The sequence below is a fragment of the Cimex lectularius genome, unplaced genomic scaffold (assembly GCF_000648675.2).
Source record: "Cimex lectularius strain Harlan isolate CLEC.00 unplaced genomic scaffold, Clec_2.1 scaffold8, whole genome shotgun sequence".
NCBI lineage: Eukaryota > Metazoa > Arthropoda > Insecta > Hemiptera > Cimicidae > Cimex > Cimex lectularius.
This window is the reverse complement of record NW_019392656.1, coordinates 335,395-361,019: the sequence shown is the minus strand read 5'-3', so window position 1 is coordinate 361,019 and position 25,625 is coordinate 335,395. Positions and strand designations below refer to the sequence as shown.

Sequence of the window (25,625 nt, the reverse complement as noted above, 5' to 3'; positions counted from 1 at the left end):
CGCCGGTCCGGCTTCAATATGAAATTTGAACATTTTTCAAAATATCTTCCACCATTGGGACATTTCCCCTAATTAGACTTTTAAGTCGCCCAGACTTTATTAAAAATTAAAAAACCCTTTTTTCTCAAAGGAAAAAATGCCTAAACAAACAATTAAACCTTCTTAAACTTAGGTCTAGTTGTAACCTTTGAAGGTTTTGAACTTTTACCAAAATGATAGTATACTATCAGTAGATCTATTTTAGTATTTATATCTAGGTAGTACTTTTTTAGATTATAGTTCGCAAAACCAATTTTTCATGTATTTTACCGAGAAAATTGTGAAAATTAGCCCTTTTTGAAAAATGTTCGGTGTCTGACCAGAGGAGGATATAATGAGCGAGTTCCTGACAATTCAAGGTATACTTGTCAGCCATGCTTGAAAATATGTAAATATTTTGTAAATTATGCACATCAATATTAAATTCAGTATTTTTATTTTTTAATGATTGAGTTCAGCCAGTGTTGCAAGGTAAAAATTTAAATTTTGTCACAGATCGACTGTTGATACTACATTAATTGCTTTAAGTTATTGGTAGCATCAATAATGATTTATTTTTAAAAGGTTTTAATGACATACACAACAGTACAAAACGAGTTTTAAGTTATATGCATCGACCACTTTTTACTCATGAATTTGAGTGGATTTCTGTATGGTCTTGATCTGCCATCTTCGCCGACAGTCAGGCAGCCCTAAGGATCTAGCCTCATGCGAGGTGAATGCAAAGAGTGTTTGGGACTGTGAGCAGGTCCTGACAGAAGCCAGCGAAACCTGATCATGAGTCCCTGGGCATTCAGGGCGTAGAGGCAATGATGAAAAGGTTGACTTGTTGGTCAAAAGTAGAGCCAATATTCACTCTTTACGTCCCGAACTCTACTGTGGCCTAGAATCTTGCCACAAAAGAGGACACATCTTAAAATGGATATTCAACGAGTTCAAAACTTAGTAGAACGATACCCCAGGCCCCCGCACTTAGAGATTCATAGAAGGCTATTTGCAAAACTTACAAAGAAATTTCAGGAAGGCAACCAGGATTCTGGTTGAACTCCTGACAGGGCACTGCCACCTGAGAAGGCACATGGACTGAATAGGAGTACAGACAGAAGAAACAATGTGCAGGAAGAGGAGGAGACCGCAGAGCACATTCTATGTTTCTGTGAAGGACTTTGTAGGTGCAAATTCTTGCAAAAGCCGCAAGCAAAATCCTACACAAAGGAGCTGCGGGCGAGGCTCTGGAGGTACATGAAGCTAGCCAGTGTGTTATATATATAATAAAAATTCAAAGGAGCACAATAAATCTAAACAAGTTGAGGTGCAGAAAGCCTCTTTTATCCCTAGCCCTCTATGGTCTTGATGGAAAAAGCAAATACAGTTGTTACTGGCCAAGCTTTCCCCCTATTTTAAGGTCGTCATCAGGGCAAAACAATCTTAAAGATGTCTGCAAATTGATATAATTAAGTTTTTAATTTGTAACAGTTTGTTAACTGTTACAGCCCTTGGCAATGTTGAGACTGAGTCATTCTTCAAAGAAATTTGAAATTGTATATTAAAAACTTAATTATGTCAATATGTAGGCATATTTAAGATTGCTTTATTCTGATGACTTTAAAATAGGTCAAAGGCTTACAGGAACAATTAAATTTGCTTTTACATCTGTGATACTTACATACTGTGATTCAGATTAGTCGTACAAAGCGAAGACAGTTTAATCAGTATTATCATGTACAATGAAATATTTTCGTACCACTACTTTACTTACTTTGCAACACTTTATTATCTTCATTTCAATCAAAACATCATCTTGATGTAATTTATCTACATCTTTTTTTTAAAAAGCTTTTGATTCTGTAAATATAGATCTTCTTTTACGTAAAATTAATGTTGTATACAAAGTTCTTTTATGGTTTCAAAACTATCTTAAAGATAGGTTTCAAATTGTTAAAATTCGATCTTTCCTTTCTTTTGATTTTTATGCTTGTTCTTTCTTGGATCTTATTTAGGACTATTGCTTCTTGCTATTATTAACAGTATTGATACTTCCATTTCTTCTATTAATTTTCTTCTTTTTGCAGTTAATCTTAAAATTTCTAGTGCTCAGGACACAATTCTCTTACAAAATTTTCTCTCAGGAAGAATTTATTAGTATCGGTACGACTATAAACACTTCAAAAACCTGTGTAATGTATTTCTACTGAATCTCTAAAAAATTCTGCTCTTCTTATACTATTAATAATAATATTGTCAATTATATTAAAGACTTAGGAGTCGCGTTTCAGCCCAATATGTCCTTTCCACTACATATTTCATTGATAATAAATCTAGGCTTCATATCTCGCAGTTCTCATAATGTCATTACTATTATAGCCTGTAAACAACTCTACTTCTGCCTTATTTTATCTGATTTTTATCTTTGTTCTAATCTTGTTTCCTTTTCCTATTTGGTCTCCTTATCTTCTCTCTCAGAAACATTCATTAAAACAAGTTCAAAATAAATTCTTTAAATTCATTTCTTTCACATTTAATATACCTTAACTATTTTAGGCATCTTTCCATTTAATTAAATAAATGGGACTATCAAAGAATGTTCAACAGTTCACAGTCCATTCTAAGAAACTTATTTTAAAACAGAGAGCATAACGTCCGGCTCGTATTTACCATGCTACGGTTCTGAGTTTGAATCCTGGCAGAGCTTATGGCTTTTTAATTGATAACAGTATGAAAAATGTATTGTCAAGTGGTTTGACCCCTTATTTGCGACACCAAAAGTTTTATGGTGAGCTCTCCTGTATGACAGGAATTATTTTACTTTAGGAAAGAGCATATACTTGGTTTATGTTATGTTTATGTTTTCTACTCTTGCACACTTGTTCAATCATTTCATGAATAGATGTATTTGTGTTGTTGATGAACTTGATTAGATGTAAATGATCTAATCTAATGAATACTAGGTTTAAAGGTAAAGTAAATTAGTAAGTTAATTAGCCTTCATCTTCAGATAGTCACCAGATTTACGTAACTCGAGTTACCTGGAAATGAATTCTAGATGTACATTATTTTAAAATTAATTATTAAAGACAATAGTTAAGCTCTGATGATGGCTCTTGGAGGAAAAAAGGCACAGATAACAAGAATTTAATGATGAAATTTCAAGGGAGAGAAATAGGTTTAAGCACTGAACATAAGTTTTGAATATGTTATAGTTAGTCCAAATAATGCAATCTTTCGGCCAAATTAGCGAAATGAAATGCCAGGCAAATTAGCCAAAAAGTCTAGTGACTTTCCACTCATACCGATACTTCTTTTCCTCATAGTAAGCCCAGAGCTGGGTATCGAAAGGATTACTACGATAGGGCCCAGATAACGGCATACTAACCAATTATGGTATATGTGGAAAAAATATTTTTTTTAATAAAAAAAAGTTTTTATTTGTAGTCTACACAGTGAAGTTTGTGATGTATTAAGGAGTTTGTCACTTTTTCTGAAGATTTTTGATTTGAAGGATCAGTTGTGCTGGATGTTAGATGTTTTGGCAGAACCCACACTGTTTCGTAGTCTTTTAAGTATTGTGTAGGGATTTCATGTGTCTGCTGTCTAGGTATAGTCCTAAGTGCTTGACTTGAATGAAAATCAATATCCCTTTGTTGTTGATGTACAGTGGAGGGCAAAACTTTTTTAAATGTCAATGTACTCTGAGTAAATTTTTTATAATTCAGTCTTGTTCGCCACTTTTTTATGCCATTCTTTGATCAGCTCAAAGTGTTCTTGGATGTTGGAGGTAGCTTGGATAGGATTCGATTAGAGGACAAAATTGCTATATCTTCCTTATAGGTGGTGATGATGTTATTTGGATGTATTGGTAGGTCAGCAGTATAAATTATAAAAAGGATGGGACCAAGATGTTCCCTTGTGGGACACCGTCTTGTATCTGCCTGACTTCCAAGAAATTGACACATCTCACACTGAAGCAGTGGTTGGATACGTAGGATTTCAAGATAAGGCAATATTGCTACATCTAGTATTCTTTACCCGCAATCTTGTTTAGAAGCAAAAAAAAATCTGGCATTCTAGTATAAAATATCTAAGCCTCCGGGCAAAAAAGATTCTCCTGTATACTAAGAATGAAGTACATATGACGTTCTGAAGCCGACTAGAAGATCCAGCCTTGTGTAACTCAACTACAAAACTTCAAGATAAAGCTTGCCTCCAAAACGAAAGAATTATATGAACAGACATATTTAAAATATAATTTTTAAAATCATTATTGTAAATAATGTTAAATAATCATTCCCACAAAAAGTTTTATGGTTGTATATATTAATAAAACCAAAAGCGAAGATAAAAAATATATGTACATATATAGTGTTATATATGTTGAAAGTTTGGTGAAGCTGTAATTAGTGTATTAGACTATTAAACCTCTTTCCGATCCTTCACACAAATTATATATTGTATTAGATATTAATATAAGAACTTTTTCAATAGCAACAAATTGTTTAACAAATAATATCGGAATATTTTAAAGAAAACATTGTAAAGATGCTTTACACAACCTTGTATGACTAGACATTTTATTATCTTCTTATGGTTGTTACAAGTTGTTTAATGTATTTTTTCAATTAGTGGGCCAGTGCGGGAATCAAATCGGCCATGCTTTTTGGCCGATGATCCTGCAGGAACATGGAATGTACGATAGCAACAGGACGTGGCGGAGGAACCAGGATGAAGCCCTTCACAGTTTCTTCTACAATCCGAAGAATGTCGACTGTCACACAATCGAGCAAATGGTGTCAAATAAAGTCAAAGCTAGGGTAATTTTATTTGTTGTCTTGCCAGTATTATTTCATGTTTAATGCCGTCAATTTTCAGGCTTTACTTATAGATATGGAAAACAGTGTAGTCGAGCGATTTCATAATTCGAGACTCCGGGATATATTCGACAGGGCATGCACCCTTTTTAACTATCCAGGATCAGGAAACAATTGGTAAGATGTGTTTTATCATCATTAACAAGGACATTTTTAAGCATTGTTATTTTTATTAGTTAAAAAGCAATTAAAGGGTCTTTGTTTGAAGGGCAGTGGGCCATTTTACGCACGGCAATGAGCAAAAGTCAACAATTAGGAACATGATAAGGGCATCTGTTGAAAAATGTGATCGTCTTCATGGGTTCATATCACTTTTTTCCTTGGGCGGTGGAACAGGATCAGGTTTGGGTAGTGCAGTACAGCAAATGCTCTACGATGACTACACAAAAGTGGACAGGTGTTTTGTTAATATAATGATTTTTAAAAATAATTTTACAATGAAATATTTAATTTTTCAGAATTGTTTCATGTGTTCATCCTGGCGAGAACAACGATGTCGTAACTAGTCCTTACAACATAGCATTTTCGTTGAAATGCTTAAAAGAATATACGACATGTGTTCTCCCAATTGATAATAAAGTAATTTTTTTTATTCTAATTTTATTTTGGACTTGTAACATTTAACCCGACTCGTTTCAGGCTCTTTTGGACATCTGCAATAGGATTATGGTCACAAAAGACATGGCCACCTGGGAGCCTTACAGAAACATGAATAACATTATTGTCAAAATGTTATTACATTTTACAAGGTAAGTGGAAAGTTATGGATGAAGGGATGGCAAATTTAAATAAAATAAAATTCTAACATCGCTAAAAAATCCTTGATTCAATCCTTAGTACTTTAAATTTTAGGCCTTTAAGGTGTCTTTTTTACGGACAAATATAACTTATATGTTGTAACTAATAAATAATTTTATTATATCAAATGTATGTTTGTCTCAAGTGGGGCTCGTTTTCCTGGACCGTTGAATTTTGACATCAGCGATCTCTCCACAAATTTGGTACCCTTTCCAGGGTTACACTTTCTTGCTAGTAGCTTGAGCCCAATAATGTTTTCCAAAGAAAAAGACGTTGGTGTTATTAAAAGGTAACCTCGGTTTTAAATTAGGTTTTTTTGCTAGCTTTTCCCTTGGAAACTGATGATATTTTACCAAGTTGATTTTATTTTCAGACAAAATGACCTAGTGCTCGGTATCTGTGGAAAAGACAATCAGCTTTTATCAATCAATGCTACGAAAGGAACAGTCTTCAGCGCAGCATTGTTCGGAAGGGGTGATATTTCATTAAGTTGTATGAGGAACTATGTTAAAAAGTAGGTTGTATTTATTAAATGTATATGATTGTCTGTTGTACTCCTTGACTGTGAAGTCGTAAATGCCAAATTGATCTTGTATAATATGTAATTGTGTATTTAAAAAAAATATATTGCATCTATATCTTGATTTATTAGGGGAACAATGTTTATTTTATTTTTTAAATGTAAATCTTTGCAAAAACAAGATTTTGTGCGATCCAAGTGATCTGCATATATATGCTAGAAATTAAATTGTGAAGCATAGAGGTCTGCAAGGTGATGAACCTATAGCTTGATCATCTTTGATTATTCTCATATATCTATTCTCATTTTGTTTTTGTTTGATTTCATTCCATCCTTTAGTGGAGTTGTTTCATTGTAGGGAAAGGCAAAAACCAGCGATGATGTGACCCGGTTGAACAGAGACAATCAAACTTTGCTAGAATTTTTTCTGATTTGTAAAAAAAAAGTTTTTTCATAGTCTAATCATATTTTATTTTCAGGTTTGAAGAAAATGTTAAATTTACATCTTGGTCATACCCAGGTGTCAAAACCTCTTTATGCACCGTTCCAACACACAACTGTTCAAAGTCATTACTCTGTCTGACAAATACAACAGAGATGATGCATTTTTTTCAAAAAACCAAAGAAGATTTTGACAGGCTGCTCAACAAGAAGGTAATCTTATTTTCAAATAGCCCTATATTCAAGTATTCACATTTATTTCATTAAAGGCGCACATACACCATTATACTAGAGTTGATGGATTCGATCGGTCCGAGTTTTCAAATACGAGGGAATGCTTATCTGAAATAATCGACTGTTACCTCGCCAATAACAGAGAAATCACTATACCTCGATTTTACGTCGCTCTGTGATATGATAGAGTCAATGAGACTGGTTTTGTAATTTAATTTATTTATAAATACATCTTAAGTTAACAAGTATTTTAAACAAGTTGTTTTATAAATCTCATCCCATGCTCTTTCTACTGTGGGAGACGACGACGACATCTTGAAACTTGAATCTCTGTGGTGTCCAAGATACTTCCATGGTGGCGTTAAGCCAGGCTTCGACGGCGGGTGTTGCTTCTTTAGCCCACTTTACCCTACTTCTTACTCTACTTACGCTATCTTCAGCAGTCTTAAGTGCAGTGCCCATTTCGGATTTTCTTTCGTCGAGCAACTCTGTTATCTATAAACCCAAAAAAGATTAATTAGTTTGTATAAAATTATTATAAAAAATGAACTTTTCAATAGTAATTTGCTGTAACAAATATATTGGCTAAAGATCAGTAAAATAAAAATTAGCATGGGGATAATTAAAGTTAAAACGTTCAGAGATTTACTGAAGATTCACAGAATTAATTTAATATTGTTGGCTAAATCCTTTGATATGATTTAGTTTGTAATGTTTGTAAGTCCTTCAATCTGATGATGAACATTTAATGCTTGAAACCTGGATCGTTGTGAACAACAAATCTGTGAGTAGAACCATCATTTACAATAAGAGAATATATACTTACTCCATCTTCATTATCTCTATCTAAACATGTATTTTTCAAAATAACCTATCTTCCAAAATAGACGCAATAAAAGTTATTTAAATAAATATTTACTATACTATATTTAATATATAGTAAAGTATTTTGTACTATAATAAAAACCAGGAAAAAAAGGAATGTAATTTTAAAATAGTAAGCACTAAATTACTTTTTTTCCCCCTAGTAATAGCATATTTTCTGTTTCGAATTTACCTCTTTCAAGCCTTCTTCTGTTCTAAAATTGCCCATTGCTGTTTGGATAAAGTAATCCCACAAGTTTCCTTGAATGCTAGAATTAAAAAAAAATCAGCATACACTCTTAATGTTTATAATATAATATGAATTTAAGTATTTACCGCTTTTTCATATCATGCCAGTTATTTTTGAGGAAATGGAACAACGTTGTATAGCCAATGCTTTCACCGGAAATTGCCGAAAGGATGATAAATCTGTCTTCGTCCGAGAAAATCTGATTTTTCCGGTTCAAGAAAGTTATGTTGAAAAGCCTAAGTAAGCATTGAATTACTGCGATGTCAAGTGTGTTTAAATAATTTTAGCAATTACGTGTAGTATTTTTTCGGATCGTGTGGGCAACCTGCGACTGTCTTCATGAGGAAAGTCCTCTCCGCTTTTGACCTGTTGGGTGGGAAGTGGTGCAACCTGTCTAGGGCAAATTGCCACTCGTCGTAGCTTCCCCAGGCCATGACTGGACAAAGATGACTGCTGGCAATTCTAAAATCAAAAGGTTTTGTTTTATGTGCTTATATAATTAGTCATATTTTTTTAAACTTACGGCATTCCATCATCAGGATGAGAAGCATTAAGCCAAGTGGCGAACAATGTCCTTGCATTGTCGATGCAAGGTGTAAAACCTGTTTGACATAGAAGATGCCTTGTTCGAACTCTAAGTTCGGTTTTCCAAGAGGACTTGTCTTCTTCTCCCAATGCGTCCAAAACAGGAATTAACAATCCTTTTAAATAAGCCTAAAAATTTTTTTAAAAGGAATTTTCATTTTTTTAAAAGTTTTTTTTAAATTCTCACATCTAAATTGTGGGCTGCAGAAGTTCCCTGGAAACGATCCCTCAACCTCTCAGCAAGAGGATAGAACGTCCTCCAAACTTCAGGTGCTTGTTCAGTTTTAAGCGCTGCAGAAATTTCCAGTGCAGTGACTGTACTTAGATGTCCTGACAGTGCCAATGTCATAGAATCGTGAATCAATTGTGCCCTGTATGTTACAGGTAGAGATTTCATATTCTTAGCTAAGTTTTTCCATCCTTCACTATCATAATTTACAAGGTAAGGGCCTTAAAAATAAAAATAAAACTTTAATTTATAACAATTATCCTTTAAGGCATAAACTCACCTGTACTGCCAGGATTTGCAATCAAATAACTAGTTGTTGAAATATTATTGAATTCAATGGAATGCTGTTCTGGATTGAGCCATCCAATTGTTTCTGGGTCTTGGTTTCCTTGGACGATGACAAGTGGAAGCCACCAACCACTCTGTTTATTGACACCGCTCTTCTTCACCACTTTCGACCAACTGCTCTCAAGATTGTCAACGTACTTTTCCTAAAAGGATTCAATTGAGATTTTATTTTTGAGATTAGCTATGAAACGCATACCTGGGTCACTGTTGTAATATTTGTTGCATAATTCGACACAACAGTTACAAGCGGCATTCTCTGATTGAGCCACGGTGGGATCACTTCTATCAGAGAAATAGAAGATGACAACTTTTTGTCGACCCATGCTTGCTCTGTTATCACTTGCCAAAGATCATCCTCAGAATAAGCCTTGAATTCCCTGATTTCAGAAGAAAAACATCAATAATATACTGCAACAACTTAAACTTTTTTGAAAACTTACTTCTTTGCTAAGAAATTTTGGATAGACTGTTTGAAGGTGTTTGCTCCAAAAACTTGCTCAAACATTTGAATCAGCAAGAAAACTATCAATAAAAATAATTAATCACACTCATGTTTGTTTGATTTATTATTATATTCCACAGAATCCAGAAAGCATTAAATTTATATTAATAAATTAAATGTAGTTATTATTAATTTATATAAGCTCAGATTTACTCATGCATGGACACGCATGTAGTGTTGAGCACTTGCAATTTACAATAAATTACCAACAGGCCTCGAGAATTACTCATCCCGCCAATGCTTGGGTCTAGGGGATATCATCAGCTAGGTCATTTCAGCCTCCAACTCAATCAATTCCTAAATCTATTCGTACTCTCACTCACTCTTAAACAGATTATTACTTATTTATAAAGCAAACTTTCAATTAGAGTGGTATTCTTCCTTCACCCTGTACACCTATTATAACAATCATGCCAATAAATACATTCACTCTCAACACATGTTAAGGTCACAAAACTAACATTACTACATACAATAAAACGACCCCCTGTTTCCTCTAAGAAGTGGACCCAGATACTCGCTGCTGTGCTCAAGCACAATTCTCATATCGTGTCACATTCCTACGCGCTCTCTATTTGGAGCCAAGGAATGTCACCCTTCAATTACGAGGGATCAAACGACCTTTCTCTGCATGCCTGTTACATATGTGGGCTTTGGCCTATTGATATTGGTGACATCCTCACATGACCTATTCTTAATCAAGTGACAATGACTCTTATTCTATGAGTCAGGTCCTTCGTGGACCACCTAACAACAGATAGTCATGATGTACAAGAGCTTCTCTGCTAATGCTGCACTTGCTTTTAAGCATGTCTTTTTTTATTGCATTTTTAACATCAGGGGCTGGATAGCGGCGGTTAAGTTCAGAGGTTGGGACGTTATGGGCTTAGTCGCTTTATTCCCCTTTTTAGTATTCTCCAGACCTATGTGTTGAGGTATGCAGACAACAACCACCATTTTCCTGAGACCCTCCAGCTTGTATCTCCCCAAAAAGAGCAAAACGAGAGATCAGCAGAGGACCTGGGCTGAGGGAGTTGATGCAGGCCAAGTAAGTATAGCCACCATCGCCTCACATCACCTCAGCCTAATCAAATACAATTCCGTGTAAATGTACAGTGTGGTGGAAGCAACCATGAAATACACACAATACACGGTGCAAAATACCATAATATATTATAATTTATTCATCATTATTAATTTTAATTATGAATACATTTGTAGAAATATACCTCTGCTTTCCAGCAATGACCTCTTTTGTTCACTGTCCAGCCCATAATTCCTGGGCTTTCCCAATTCTAAAACTAAAGTATGGAAGCTTCCAAGATGCCAGTAGTATGTGGTAGGTTCAAGCTGTATAGAAACAATATTTTCTTTTTTAAATCAGAAGACATTTTTATTTATTGAAAAATTACCTGTTGAGCGACATTTGTTGCCAGGAAGTTTGCAAGGCCGGATGTTACGACAGAGTCGTTTACTGGAGAAGCCAAATGACTTAGCCACTGCATTGCAGCCGCTTTGGCGACTCTGTGCGTCAACCAGTATGAGTTTGTATTCATTAGATCGCTTTCCCTGTTGATTAAAGATTGTTTAACTACTTATACTTTTTGAATTTGCTAGGTCACAACTTACCGAAACCATTGCAAGCCCCATGAATTTTTTGGCCTATCTTCAGAGAAACCAGGAAGGGCTATGAGATTTAAATGAGGCAAAGGATAAGGTCTTGACAAGTACAATTCCAAAGAAACAAGAACAGAAGGAAGCAGCTGCTGTGCTTTACTAAGTGTTGTAACAAAATCTGCTCTACCCCACAAACCAATTTTTATTCCATCTGCCAAATAAGAGTCAAATATAAAAAAATGAACCTTGAAAATTTCTTAAATTTTTTTACCTGTTTGTAAATATTCAACTTCAGGCATTTTAAAATCTGAAATGAACAATCCCAAAGAGTTGACTGCCATTAAGGGAGTCCTTGAGAATTGATCTCTTATTAAATCACCCTCTCGAGAACTGAAATAGTATTTTTTTAAATATTAAACAAATAAATTGTTTTAATTTGTGACTCACATATTTGATTGCTCCAACACTGGCATATTTGAAAGTGCAGTGAAGCCCCGTTTATGAACGACGCTCAGCTCAAACCATGATTTGAGGAAAGGTTGATCAAAACAAGGGAACACCTCTTTTGCTTGTCCGATTCTTGGGCTTAACACTAAGAATGGTCTAAAAAGCAAAATTTTAAATATTTGACAATTAGACATTATATTGAGACAACAGATAAATTTAATGATCATTTATCAATTTAAATATTATTATTCAATTAAAATTTTACCTTGATTCTCCTGATTCTTTGTCTGTGTATGAGCTTTGGTAAATTGGACTTGATGGATCGCTACCCAATTTACCCTCGTACTGAATGTCCAACTGATAAGTTGCATCACGTTGCAGTTTTTGAGAACAGTATACAATTAACAAATCGTCCTTTTTCTCCACTTTATTCACAGATGTTGGGCTGAAAAAAATCATGATTAGTTTCTTAATAAACTAATTACACAAAAAATTTATCGGATTCAAAAAGTATATGGCTAATCTGTAATTTTTGTGTATTTAAAATGTATAAATATTATTCTTCTCTTCTAGAGAATATTATTTATTATAATTAATTGGTCTTTAAAATTAATTTAAATAGTTAAAAATGCAAGGCTTTTGGCCGAGTGACAATATTTACTACAAGGGGAATTAATTGAACAAATTGTTCAATCTAACTGCCCTTTGAGGCTAGATAAATGTACTCCATTGCAACCACTTAGTGTTTTGATTTATAAATTGAACGCCCAAGGATATTTCACCCACAACAAAAAAACAAAGAAGGTCCCCAGGCATAAATTTATATACATACATACATATAAACGCATATATACATAAATTTCTTTATATTTTCATGATAATAAATCATTTAGTTTACTTACATGTCTTCATCGGATTCTTCATCAGACAGATCTGCATTAGCCAGTCTGATGAGTTTGACATCTTTTTCATTAATCGACAACGAAGAGTGTGCATTCAGTTTAAGTTCAGTGACTGCCTCTGAGCCTATGGATTAATTATTATAAAGCTTTGTGACCATAATTTACAACAATTCTACAAAAAATAACATTACCTCGGTTTACAATGTCAATTCTTACTCTTCCTTTGAACAGACTGTCACCGGGCTGCAGGGTGGGCTGAAGATCAATCCGGTACCCTCTGGGCTCTACTTCAATCTGCGGCTGCTCGTAAAAACATGCCACAGCAGTTACGAAGCACGCAATAATCTCCAACTGTCGGAACCCCATATAACTAAAATTGGTCAAATTCCACCTGGACAAAATGTTGTATGATGTTGCATTCGGCAATCAAGCTCGGTGAGCCGACGTCCAATGCCAAGTGACCCTCAGCTCGGCTGAATCTTAACTGAGTGGGGCGTATATCACCCTTCCAATAAGCAGCTTCCTGCTTTACTGACATCAGCTACTATTTACCAATCACTGTCTTAACAAGGCATCCTTATTGTTAACGCTTCACTACAGACGCAAATGATTTGCAGTTCAAATATTTAAAAGAATTAATCTTTACATGGCTTTGCATCTGGGCCAAATGTTCACAATTGCTCGAAACAATTTTTTGAATTTAAAATCAAGTCATGTTCAATTGCACCACATTTTGAAACTAATATTCTGTAATAACTTAAATTTCTGACAACTATATTAATAAAAAAAAATTGTTTTTGTTAATAAATAAGTTAAAAGATTATGGCCTTCCTATGAGTAAAGTGCCTAATTTTTCTTATTTTTTCAGCATTTTGCCATCTTCACACAATATCACCAAAGATGGTAAAATGCTGAAATATATCTGACAGATCAGAGCAGCAAGAATAGGCAGAAAGGACCAGTGTATAAGTTCACCACTCTACACCTCAAAAAGAAAGCTCCCAACACAATTTTTATTGTAATACATATTTAAATTCCTTTTTAAGGATTTTCCAACATTTGACAACCTTTGTAAAAGTCTTTTTAATTTATTCAACATTGTAATAAACTTAGCTAATGCTAACAACATTTTAAACAAAATCTCTGTTTAATTTGTTAATTGCATCTCCAGCAAACAAATATATTTAAGTCACAGAAAATATCTATTTTAAACTAATTCCAAATTTCGCTTAAATCTTTTAAATGATTTTGGAATGAAGAATTTTTTTACTTAAAATTTTTTTCCCTTTATTTTTACCATGCTTAGATAGATTATAAATATATTAGAAATTTTTAACTATTTTATAAAACCACTTTGTTTGATCTAATCCTGCCCTGTTTTCTAAAATCTAGACTTGTCTAAATTGACTTTTAAACCAACGGCTAGACCGCCCAGAGCAGAAATATAGCACAGTCCTTCAATTTTGGAATAGACTGGTCAATTATCCATTTAACAACATTATTAAGGATATCAAATATAATTTGATAATAGAGCACATAAATGCTTTAATTTTGTTTTTAAATATTTTCTTAAATTCTTTTACATTATTATAACCCCCCTCCCCCAGAAAAAAGAAAAAAAAAGAGAAAAATAAAATTGATTTTTGAAAATATAAAAACACACAAGTACAAATTAAAATTGTCATAATTAGATATGCTTTTGTCAATATCTGGTTGTTTATTTTTAAATATGTAGCTTATATTTTTGCTTAATATCACCCCAGGGCTAGATTTTCCCATTTTCTCAACTCTACATCAAAACTGGGCTTTTGTAAATGCTTGATTTCAAATATTCATTAACTACAATTAAAACTTAACGTTAAGTGTAAAAGCAATTCTGACTAAAAGTGAACACTTAACAAATAAATCAATCATTCGTAGTTTCATTTTGTATTGATTGGGGTAAAAGAAGCCCCACGAGGGTAATACTCTAATAGTTTCAAATTATTTTCGCACAGTTTACAATGGAAAACGTTTGTCTGTAATTCTATGTTGACAGTGAGTAAGAAACTGAAGAAATGAAGAAAACCCAATTGTTATAATTTTGAAACTTCATATGGCGGAGGAAAGTAAGTTTATTTACTACTCAATTATTCTTGAAACAAAACCATTTTAACATAAATTTTGGTGTATTTTTCCTTTTCTCCAGGTTGCTTCTCTTTTTTTAAATTATTGGAGATATTTATACAAAGATGGAGATAACTTTATTAAGCTTTATTGCTTTATTGTTTTTAGTATGATTATAATTAATAAGATGGTCTCTCTCTTTGTCTAAATAGCCATGAAAATTAATATAACATTTCAGATTTTATTAAAGAAACATTAATTGTTACAAGATAATGATAGAAAATGTTGCTGCCTAAGAGATAATTACAGTTTGCTAGAGAATGCTTATTTAAAAATCAAACTTCAATTCAATTAAAATGCAGTTAAACCTATTTTAAATAGAGAAAGAAATTATTTCTCCTTGTTCATCAGCTTCAGAGACGAACAGCATTGTCCGACCTCCGAACTGTATTCTGAAGCAAGCCTTGCATGTTCACTTCCCGCCTGACACGAACATCGCAACAGTCCAGTTCTTGCCACCTCGGCCTAAAAAGGTTTCAATGCTCAAGAAGCTTAAATGGAAAATATGCTGTTGCCATGATGCTGATTACAGGAACTGAGTCTCATATACAGTCTAAGTTTTATACTGTGCGATAATCTTTAGTTCATATTAGTTTTGTTATATTGTTATGCAAATTATTTTTATATGTTTTTAATACAGAATAATGTTATTTGCATAATAAATACTGCATAATCTTAATCAAGAATCATTTATTGGCCTTATGAAACCAATTTTCATGTAATACAATCTCATGGACAAATCCTTTATCCTCCTCAAGTCTCACCTATAGAGGAAGACTAGGCCTTTTAGATTTTTTTTTCTCTTTTCCATTTTTGAGTACAAATTAAGAGCTTTGCATGGTGTTTTCCGCTAATATGGGATCTCCCTGATTAACGGTGGGGTAGGGCTGTATTAAAAAAATCCCATGGGAAAAAAAAATTGAAAAATAATTTTCAATACACAATAGTGATTTTAGTGTTAATAACTATAAACTATTATAAACCTTAAAAAATTTTAAATAATACAATATTTTGATCGAAAATTATGATGTATAAAAGTATTCCACTATGAGTTGAACGATCGGTGAATCTGAACATAAGGTACTCCCCATTTACATCAGGTATAGTATTCAAACTTAAATAAATTATGAAAAAAGTTTATTTTGGTTATCATTTATATATCATTTACAAAGTAAATCTTACGATTGCAAGATGATTTATTAATTTTCACAAAAAAACATTTCAAGATTTGTAAAATATTTATGTGTTTTGAAAAAAGCCCATTCACAAATACTTTAACTTAAGAACCTGGAACCCTTCTAGTGATTAGTCTCCATACCAAACACCACCTTTTCCCAATCCTTGTTAAAAGTTAAGTTAGTTAATTTCATCTTTCCATTTTATGAGCTTGTGAGATTTCTGCTGAGGTCTACAAGGTAATAAACATGTCTTTTTGGTCATCTCCGATCTTCATGGTCTGCTGCTGGTTTGTCAATATTAATTATGGTCAATTGCAAAAATTAATATACCCCATGATTTTGATATGTCAACACATATCTGACTCACCAAAGGTCATTGAAGATGATCAAACATCTTATAAACCGTTGAGATGTTTTCTCTTCCACGAGCATTCAGCATGCCCTGTCTCACCTAAGCTCATAGTTGCATTTTTGATTCCATAAAGACAATTATATCCTTCCATAATACTATGATTGAGTATGCTTTGAGACATATATTCAGATGTACTTTGTAGTAATTATCTAGAAGCAATGACTACCTAATATTATTTTACATAATAATTTCCAGGTGTATGGAAACCAATTTTAGTTTGAAAGTTATATATATAACTTTCTAGCCAATAGTTCTACTCCCTGTGACAAAAATGCAATATATTTTTAGAGACCAATTATAATAAATTGAATTACAGGTAAAGCAGAACAGAAAAAGCTCTAAATTTTTAGATTATTTGTTCATTACTCATCAATTCACTATTTTATTTATAATTTGTACCATTTATAATATGATTTGAAATAAAGTACATTATTATTAGAGGTATGGACACACCGTTAACATTATTTTCCATTATTTTCAACTTAATTTCACATTCATAAATCAGTGTATTTAACAAAGGTAATTGTAATATAACAAAATTGAAAAGTAAATACATATTCAGTATATAAATGTCTGAATAAACGTATTTCAGCTTGAACAACTTGACAAGAGAAAACGTTTACCATTGCAACTAAAACCCAATGCAAATTGGTGTGAATCACAGCATGAAATTCAATTGGACAAATGGTTAAAATCGCAGCATCTTCAGTTTAAAGATGATACTTCAACCATAAATGATGGTAGACTTATGTTTAATGTGAGACTTATGTGTTTTTCAAAATGCGTAATAAATACTTTGAATTATCGGTCTAGACTTTAAAATTAATAAAAATATCTGTTAGTCAAGTTTACATTTTTTCAAACCTTTTTATACATAAGCATTATGGTAAGTTTATAATACATAATAACTTATAATAATAGTAATAATATATGTATATTATGAATTAATTATTTAATAATTTGTTGGAGTCGTGAGGAGTGGTAAAATAATTTAATTATCAATTTTATCATATTCCATTAATATATCCACATATACACTATTTTAATTGTAACTTTCTGTACATCCGTTATCCATATGGTTCTATTGTAGTAAAATTCATTCTCTGTTTATGTATTGCATAAATTTTTTCTTACATAACATAATTTTGTCAAAAAATTTGACCTTGGATGAATAACTAGATGCCAAGCTACAAATGAGCTGTGTAACATACAGTGTATCCTCTATCTCTCTTGGATTTACATGTCCCATGTTTCATTAAGGCTTAGGAATTAATATTAAACCTTTTTGGCTGTAATTTTACCAGAATATTTTTAAGGGCTTGCTTTGCTGTCATTTTTTAAAAAATAAATGCTTAGGTTTTAATATTATTTCTAAAATATTTATATTTCTTAACAATGTGAATATGATCAACCTAATACCTTTAGAATTCATGCTAGCCTTTATTTTTAAACACAAGATGGATGCATACAAAATAATGTCAGTTGATAGTGGATAGTGAAGGGTTGGACAATTTTCAGTCATATAAAATATACACTATTCTCTTTTCATTTTTAACAACTTGTTTTACAATTTAAAAAAAATTTCATTTCAACCAACACCTTACATAAAAGGTTAATTAATTGAAAGAAGTTATTTGGTCAACCGGACCATGAAATATAATGGATTTTAAAAAATGTTGAAATTGTACTGTTGTTTTTCAGATTATATTTTGTTTGCAAAATACATTAAATGGTTTGTAGGCCAAGGTTTTTTATATATATATTGTTTTCCTATGATATTTTAACGGTTGAATGAGTATGGGATCGTCAGGTCAAAGATAAATCAAGATTATATGTATTTGATTAATGGATTTAAAAATATTACACTAGAAGGAAGATAAAAAAAATATCAAAACAACGCAAACTTTTATTTTGTCCATTTTTATTTATTTTTTATTTTATTTATTACCCAGAACTGCTAGAAAGCCACTACAATAGTTTTATTTAAAACAGCAAAACAGGCAGTCCCTCACTCAAGATGGCACAAAGCTGATATTTGAATGACAGTGACACAATGCTGGTTCAACAAAACATTAATTGATCTACTACTTTATACATTTTATTAAAACAAAACACAAATATAAAAGTTTATAATTTATTGTTATAGAATCTTATAAACATTTATGTAACTAAGTTATAAATGATTATTGATAATGGCTTATTGTATATATCACTGCTAGGCCATTTATACAATAAGACTTATTACTAGCTACATAGTGTAATTATATCACTTAGTAATAACAAAATGTATCTTTTTTAAGTAATAATTTTCAAATTTTTATCTTATATCTCCTACAGTGGTGCACAATTAATATGAGAGATGATTTTTATGAACTGTGACGCTATTTTACGCTATAATTAAGATTTGTACAATTTAATTAAAAAAAAAAATTATGTACAGATAAACATAACAAAAAAATTAAATCATGAAGCATTGATCACAGACCATCTGCCGGAATAATTTAATTTGTCTTACATAACAAAATATTTTTATTATTAGTTTTTTTTAATGTGATGCAAATAATCCATTATCCTTACATTGCAATTTTACGAGATGCCACAATCATTTGTCTCGACAGATTAATGTTTAGAAGTCAAATAGGCATTTACATTTTTTAAATTTACAAATCATGAGAACAGTATGTATTTATAAATATAGTATGGTTTTCTTTTTAAAAAAATAAACAATAAATGAAGTTTAAACATGTTTTTAATTAGAATGTTATAAATATTTGTTTATTTAAACAGTTTTCTCTCAATTTTAATTAACTAGTTGATAAATGAAATTGTCAAACTTTTATTACCTCTAAATAACAATAATAATAATTTGAAAAGTTTTCACATTATTATTATGAATTTGTTTCAAATTATAAAAGTTAACCACTGAAATTTCAATTTTCTTAATACTAAGGGTGAAGCAGGTGAAATTGAGTAGGCAATTAATTTTTTTGTTACTATAGTTTGATTTGAAACTTTGTTCAGTGGCTAATGTGCAAGCTCATAAGGCCATTAAAAAAACTTTGTTTAGAAACATTTTAATGTTGTTACTGTTCTGTTTCTAAACTAATTCTAATAAAAAAGTTGTGAAGTACAAAATCAAGGATTAATGTTTTTTATTTTCAGGTATTAGCAGTAATACTTCTGTTTGGCATTGATAATGTCCTTTCAGAAGATGAAGAGCACGATGAAAATTTGTCATTTGAATTCAATTGGTACCCCATTTTTTACTCGATTGACTTTGGTTCATCGATAGCCGTTAGCAAATATAATAAGCTTTTTTCTGGATCTGTCAGAATTGAAGGAATAGCGACAAAATACACGCGGGAATTGTTTCTTCACAGTAGAGTAAACGTTTTGAACGAGTATTTATTACAAGGATCAAGGCACATTGAAATTGAAGAGGTCAGTTTGAATAGAACGAACGACATGTTGAAGTTGAGGCTGAAAAGTCCTTTAGCAAAATCTGATAAGTTCAAGCTGACTTTGTACTATAACAATAGGTTGTCAGATCATGCCGGACCTATACATGTCATTCATTCAACTGATACATACAGTGGGCACTACAGGTTTGTTGTTTAAATAATTAAGTTTTCTATAATTAATTTATTCAAAATTACATACTGTTTAAATTTATTTACTATTTTAAATTGTCATCTAATAGGATCTGTTCTCTGAATTTAAGCAGAATCCAAATTAGCTTGGAAAATTGATTTGATTTTAGTAAAATTTTTAACATTTTACAATAAGTTTTTTTTTTAAGTAAACAACTTTTTTTGGTTTCACAATAATAGTGGACGGATTGCAGGCAGATACACAAATTGACAATAAAATCTGTAAATTTCAAACAAACATTGCACTTTAAAAAAGTTACGATAACATTTACTTAAGTGAAATTAATGATTTTGTTAATTATTCTATGTTTACAATTATTATTATTGTATGGAGAATAACACTTGCAGATATTGACCCATCAGAATTTTATTCATTCTGATTAAGAGAAAAGAAGCTTGTTTTACATCTTAATGCTTAATAAGTAGTAATTATTCCAGTTTGTCTCAAATTTTTAAATTTCAGACCCATAATGTCCACAGAATTTCAGCCTATGGGTGCAAGAGAATTGTTTCCATGCATAGACCTTCCACGGTTCAAAGCCATGTTTGACCTAAATGCAACGAAGCCACCGATGATGACAGCATTATCCAATATGCCCGGTGACGGAGCGAATATACGACAGTATGATTAATCGTTTAAGTCTTTGAAACCAGCAATCGGTTTCACACAATCTTTGATTTTTTCAGTTCAAGTATGCTCAATCAAATGTGGGAGTACTTTCCCCCTTCAATAGTCAAAATGTCCACATATACTATGTCAGTCATCTTGCTCGGTTTAGACTACCAGAATTTGACAATTGATAACAGAAATACATTATGGTATAGTAACCTGAATAAGAAAAGCCTAAAATATAAAATGGATTTCATAAAAACTGTGGTAGATAATATGGAATCAATCACTGGAGTGAAGTACATGCTGCCAAAGCTTGATCATGTTCTTGTGGTTGACAAGGAAGTTAGTGGAATGGAAAGTTGGGGGCTCATTACTTACAAGTATTCATTTTTGCAAAATGATACAGCTTATTATTTTCCTTTTCTGCCAGTCATTTTTATTCACAATTTCAATAATTATTTAGTGAACAGATTTTTAAGGAAAAAGGGCTAATGACATTAGATGAAGAGATTGATTTAATTGACCTAGTGTTCCACGAAATTGCCCATCAGTGGTTTGGAAATTTAATTACTTGCAAGTACTGGTGTTATGCGTGGCTTAATGAGTGTGTTACAACCTACATAACTACTTTAATGATGGACCATGTAATTAAATCTAATTAGTTAAATAATGCAAAAATATATATATTTTTTTTAAATTTCAGATGTACCCAAATTTGTCTCTTCAAGGGTTGTACACAGTTTCTCAGATATTGACTTTGATGAGCAATGAGCTTCATAATCCTAGTGTGTTGCAAAACTTGTATGATTGCAACGAGGTAAATTATTATTATTGGGATTACGAACCAGAACATTACTATAAAGGTAAATATTAATATTATATGGCAGAATTTATTTTGCAAGTAACGATATTCATCACTGATACCTACAAATATCACAATATTAATATTTACTTAAAAAATATGTTTCTCATATTGGACAACTTTTATTATGTAAAAAAATTATGTTGTTCTAAGAGCTGTATAAAATAAATTAATATAAAAAATCAAATAGTTAAATTTCTGAGAAGAAGGAGGATGGTCATGTCTAAAGATTTATCTAGATAATCGAACTATCACTTAAAATCAAATAAAATTAATATTTTTTTAAAAAATATAAAATCTTTAAAGCAAATACTTTTTACTAGGAGCCGCTATTTTACAAATGGTTGCCAACAATATAATGACATTGGAAACGTTCATGCAAGGCCTTAAGAAATATGTTCAAGACAAGTATGATATTTTGCAAAAATTTTGCTAAAAATATATTTACACATTTCATACTTAATTTATTTATTTATGTTTTTTTTTTTTTTTAGTAAACATGGTTCTGTAATTGACAGACACCTGTGGAGAGCTTTGGAAAGCCAATTTGACGAAACGGCAAAAATATTGACTCCTACTGGCGAATTATTTACTTCGCTGATGCGCCCATGGTTTGAAAACGAAGGATATCCAGTGGTATTTATTTCAAGATCAAAAGATGGACTGATAAATGCTCATCAGGTATGCTCACAATTATTTTATCACTATATTTTCTGTTGAATAAGACAACATTAAGAAGCATTATTTTTTTAACTTGTGAAAAATACATTCTTATAAACACACAAATCAATCAGCAGTTTTAAGTATAGTAAATACACTTAATTAAGGTTTATGCAGTAATTAATGTGATTTAAAATGTATCAAAACTTTATAAGAACACTCATGTTTTGTCGGTAGATCTCAATTTCAGAGGGATATAAAGAACATAAATGGTGGATACCTTTAACGTATACGACAATGAAACAAAAGAACTTTAATGATTTACGGTTAAAATACTGGTTAAAACCAAATAATGAATCTCAATTTATTGATGTTGCAGTACAAAATGATGAGTGGATTATTTTAAATTTACAGAATAGCGGTACCTATTGTATTCATCAAGTTCCTTATATTCAATTAATCAACCTGACACCTTCATTTTTAGGTTTATATCGAGTTGTATATGACACTTTAACGTATGATCTTTTAATAAAACATTTGATGACTGAAAATATAGACGATATTCATCCTATAAATAGAGCGCAATTGGTTGATGAAACTTTTGATTTAGGTTTAAATCATTTTATAAATTTTGATATTTCATTAAACCTTTCAAAATATCTTAAAAGGGAAAGACATTACCTACCCTTTGATCGTGGAATGCTTCAACTCGAAAAAATAGCTGAGGCTTGTGCTGGAACAACGCTATACCCAAAAATAAATGCAAGTTAATATTTTATTACTTGCAATAAAGTTGTAATTAATTATTCGTATTATAGGATTACATGAAGTATCTAATAATTGATGCCTATTATTATGTAAAATCTTCGAATTTCAAGCAATATGAAGTTGCAAATTATATGTTCAAATCAAGAGTTGTGCAGTTGGCATGCAAATTAAAAATTATACACTGCGTCCGCCAAGCAAAATCGGGCACACTTAGTATTATAAAAAATAAATGGAATGAATATGGGTAATTAAAGATTAAAATATTCAGTATTTTTTAATCATTTTTCAGTAAATGTGATTCTGTGTTTGAATATTTTCTAGTGTTGTTCCGGAGCTAAGGAAAACAATGTGGTGCACTGCTGTTAAGACTGGAAATAAAACTGTTTTAAATTACTTAACAAATAAGGTAGACTTTTCTACAACAACTCCGCCTATTATTACTGATGTATATGCACATGCCTTACTTTGTGCTAACGATTCAGATGCAATGTTTAGGTTGGCTACGTTTGAGTTGTTTTTTTCAAATATTTTGATTATCTTTTTTTCAATTTTAGTGTACTGCTGCATATATTTACAAAAAAAATCATTACAAAAAATGATATAAACTTTTTAGTGACAGAAGTAGTTCCTTCGGATAAAAATTGTACTTTAATACATTTTTTAACAACAAATTATACGGAAGTAATTCAAAGGTAAGTTGGCAAAAGGTATATTGTCTTCAAAAAGTTTCACCTTTTGATTTGTTTTTGTTAAATTAGGTATGGAGATAAAATAGCAAAACAAATACTAATATCAATAGCGGATCATATTACTGATGAAGAATGTTTGAAAAAGGTATTTTTGTATTTATAATTTAAAACATATTTTTATTTGAATGAAATTTATATCACACTGATATTGTGTATTTACTTATATTGAAATTGGAATTGTGTTAATTTTTTCTATCTAATTGTAAGTTGAAATTTTGTTTGTCCACTATTGTCGGTCTGTAGGTTGGTTTTTCCATGGTTAAGACCAGCCCTGGTCTTAAATATTTTTTTTATAGAGAAAAAAAAACTATTTTTAGTAATTAAGATTACTTAAAAAGAATAAAAAAATTAAGTTTAATTTTCTAATAAATTTGTTTTAGCTTGTACAACTAGCTGATAGTAAAGATGTTAAGATTCACATTAACAATATTTATGCTGAAGACCACACACATCTATGTAATCAAATGGAAAAATGGCTAGGAAAAGAAAACGTTCAGTTTGTTGATAACACCTCAACCTTAAGTGAAGGTATAATATTGAGCAATGTTTTCTACAAACCGCAGAATACATTTTTTGACCTATCTCTTGAAAGCATGATATAAATAAAATGTACAATGTTATAGGTTTAATTTTTTGTGTGTTAAAGATTTATAAAAATGACCTGATTTTTGTAAATCCTAAATATAATTTGTGTTTCATTTTTAATTATTTATACATGCCTTATTACTCTTTCATTTTTTTTACGTATGTCGGAAATAATTTTACGATTGAACATCTCACAGACTGGCAAACTATTACGAATATAAATATCAAGTACGTGATTTATATAAAAATAGTTGTCTTTAGACAATATGAATTATTATAAATATTCATGTTATTTTTGACTAAAAAAGTATACAAAACCATGTTTTAATTATCTGTTTAAACTTAGTAAAGTAATTCCTTTGGAATAGGAGGAGTTAACGTCCAACCACTTTACAATAATTTATTTATACTAATATAAATTAAAAATCCCAAAAAATCCTCTTCACCAGGATTAGAACCCAAAACTGCGAGTTTGGCAAATAGTCGGTTGCTCTAACACTGCGTTCCCCTTTTATTTGTTCAAAGCAATTTTTAATTCCCTAATTTCGTGGTCCGCTTGACCAATTAATATATTACAATTAATTAAGGTTTTTAGTTGAGATAAAAAAGTCAATGGCACGAGCAGGATTCGAACCCACGATCTTCGGCTTGATACGCCGCTGCTCTACCACCCAAAAATGGCAAAAAGGAGGGAAAATTCAAAAGGTGCGGTTGAGATGGGAAGTTGATGTCCGAGTGGATCGATGTCACGATAGCTCAAGTGGTAGAGCAGCGGCGTATCAAGCCGAAGATCGTGGGTTCGAATCCCGCTCATGCCATTGACTTTTTTATCTCAACTAAAAACTTTAATTAATTGCAATTTTTAATAGTAAAAAAGATGAAACTTTTTTCAATTTCCTACTAATATTTTTTCCCTAATATTGCCAATGCAATTTCAAGACTAAGAGGTCTATAGTTGCCAGTTAGGACATTTGACTCATACATATGCTAGTGGTTCAAGGTTCATATCCTGGAATAGCCCATGGAATTTTAATCATTAATTGATCATAATTTAAAAAAAAGTAAAGTGATTTGATTCTTCAACTGCAACCCCTTATGGGTATTTGGACCTTCCTACATGACAGGAATTACTTTATTTTACTTTTCCAAGGGTAAGTGGATTATAATTATATCACACCAAAGATTTTATTGACATTAGAACAACTTTTTAAAATATTTAATAAGCATTAAAAAAAGTTAAAGCTTAATTAATCATATGTATTTTCTATTATCCTTCCTCTTATATTGGGTTGTCCGGAAAATAATGCAGGATTTTAAGTTTTCATTAAAAAAAATCTATAT

At 31.4% G+C, this 25,625-nt stretch overlaps 3 protein-coding genes across 3 annotated transcripts; 2 read left to right on the top strand and 1 right to left on the bottom strand.

Annotated features, from left to right (window-relative positions):
• The first annotated feature begins 50 nt into the window (after positions 1–50).
• LOC106669657 (tubulin epsilon chain-like) lies at positions 51–7,145 on the top strand. The gene is made up of 10 exons (XM_014399285.2): positions 51–398; positions 4,660–4,847; positions 4,906–5,021; positions 5,113–5,301; positions 5,363–5,483; positions 5,544–5,653; positions 5,848–5,991; positions 6,076–6,216; positions 6,702–6,876; positions 6,933–7,145. The coding sequence occupies exons 1-10, from the start codon at positions 374–376 to the stop codon at positions 7,074–7,076; spliced, it is 1,353 nt and encodes a 450-aa protein (XP_014254771.1). The 5' UTR covers positions 51–373; the 3' UTR covers positions 7,077–7,145.
• On the bottom strand, positions 7,096–13,144 carry LOC106669656 (aminopeptidase N-like). The gene is made up of 17 exons (XM_014399284.2): positions 12,833–13,144; positions 12,642–12,765; positions 12,005–12,184; positions 11,740–11,895; positions 11,564–11,682; positions 11,305–11,503; positions 11,088–11,244; positions 10,905–11,025; positions 9,614–9,695; positions 9,370–9,550; positions 9,106–9,316; positions 8,784–9,046; positions 8,535–8,725; positions 8,306–8,473; positions 8,098–8,247; positions 7,955–8,030; positions 7,096–7,392 (listed from the first exon to the last, which is right to left on the bottom strand). The coding sequence occupies exons 1-17, from the start codon at positions 13,005–13,007 to the stop codon at positions 7,171–7,173; spliced, it is 2,775 nt and encodes a 924-aa protein (XP_014254770.1). The 5' UTR covers positions 13,008–13,144; the 3' UTR covers positions 7,096–7,170.
• A 5,794-nt stretch (positions 13,145–18,938) lies between these two features.
• Positions 18,939–24,361, top strand: LOC106669628 (aminopeptidase Ey-like). The gene is made up of 15 exons (XM_014399210.2): positions 18,939–19,075; positions 19,560–20,002; positions 20,511–20,669; positions 20,735–21,040; positions 21,124–21,304; positions 21,364–21,523; positions 21,846–21,930; positions 22,017–22,203; positions 22,420–22,603; positions 22,667–22,944; positions 23,001–23,194; positions 23,272–23,445; positions 23,505–23,642; positions 23,709–23,784; positions 24,080–24,361. Exons 1-15 carry the CDS (start codon positions 19,067–19,069, stop codon positions 24,299–24,301), a joined length of 2,796 nt encoding a protein of 931 aa, XP_014254696.1. The 5' UTR covers positions 18,939–19,066; the 3' UTR covers positions 24,302–24,361.
• Positions 24,362–25,625: the final 1,264 nt, after the last annotated feature.